General features: G+C 47.3%; 1 protein-coding gene and 1 long non-coding RNA gene across 2 annotated transcripts in view; both read right to left on the reverse strand.

Annotated features, from left to right (window-relative positions):
* DNAJC27 (DnaJ heat shock protein family (Hsp40) member C27) overlaps window positions 1–1,084 on the reverse strand; it is a gene marked incomplete at its 5' end in the record, with an annotated part of 6,445 nt that overhangs the window by 4,613 nt on the left and 748 nt on the right. Inside the window, one exon of the mRNA XM_027707988.1 lies at window positions 383–505. Within this exon, the coding sequence (XP_027563789.1) occupies window positions 383–505 (123 nt within the window). The remainder of the gene's footprint in view (window positions 1–382; window positions 506–1,084) is intronic.
* On the reverse strand, window positions 525–1,077 carry LOC113980772. Its single transcript, XR_003538214.1, has 3 exons — window positions 817–1,077; window positions 635–695; window positions 525–586 (listed from the first exon to the last, which is right to left on the reverse strand). It is a non-coding gene; the product is annotated as an uncharacterized LOC113980772 (long non-coding RNA).

Consider the following 1,084-nt stretch of genomic DNA (forward strand, 5'->3'; position numbering starts at 1 on the left):
GGATCCATCCCCATTCCATAGGGATGAGGAATCTTGGCTATTCCAGCCCCTTGGATCCATCCCCATTCCCTTTGGAGCTGCTCCAACACCCTCTGGATGAGGAATATTGGCTATTCCAGCCCCTTGGATCCATCCCCATTCCATAGGGATGAGGAATATTGGCTATTCCAGCTCCTTGGATCCATCCCCATTCCCTCGGGATGAGGAATATTGGCTATTCCAGCTCCTTGGATCCATCCCCATTCCCTTTGGATCCATCCCCATTCCCTCTGGATGAGGAATATTGGCTATTCCAGCCCCTTGGATCCATCCCCATTCCCTCTGGATGAGGAATCTTGGCTATTCCAGCTCCCATTCCCATTCCCATTCCCAGAATTCCCACCTGGAACATCTCGTTGATCCCCTCTCCGGTCTGTGCCGAGGTCTCGAAGTAGAGGAACCCTCGGCTCTCGGCCCAGAGCCGCCCCTCGCTCTCGTCCACGCTCCGCAGCTTCCCGGAATCCACCTGAATCCCGGGAAAAACCCCATGGAAAAAGTGACTCCGGGCACGGAATCCTCTTGTTCCTCACAAACATTCCCAAAATCCCTCCAGTTCCTCAGAAACATTCCCCAAATCCCTGTTTTTCCTCACAACATCTTGTTCCTCGCAAACATTCCCAAATCCCTCTTGTTCCTCAAAAACATTCCCAAAATTCCTGTTTTTCCACACAAATATTCCTAAAATCCCTCTTGTTTCTCACAAATATTCCCAAATCCCAGATTTTCCTCACAAACATTCCCTTGGAATCAATTCCCTACAATCCACATTCCCAAAACCCTCTTGTTCCTCATAAATATTCCCAAAATCCGTTTTTCCTCACAAACATTCTCAAAATCCCTCTTGTTCCTCACAAACATTCCCAAATTCCAATTATTCCTTACAAACATTCCCAAAATCCCTCTTGTTCCTCACGAACATTCCCAAATACCTGTTTTTCCTCACAAACATTCCCAAAATCCCCCTTTTTCATCACAAACATTCCCAAATCCCTCTTGTTCCTCACAAACATTCCCAAATCCCTGTTTTTCCTCACAAACATTCCCA

The sequence above is a fragment of the Neopelma chrysocephalum genome, unplaced genomic scaffold (assembly GCF_003984885.1).
Source record: "Neopelma chrysocephalum unplaced genomic scaffold, ASM398488v2 Primary Assembly neopelma1_95168, whole genome shotgun sequence".
NCBI lineage: Eukaryota > Metazoa > Chordata > Aves > Passeriformes > Pipridae > Neopelma > Neopelma chrysocephalum.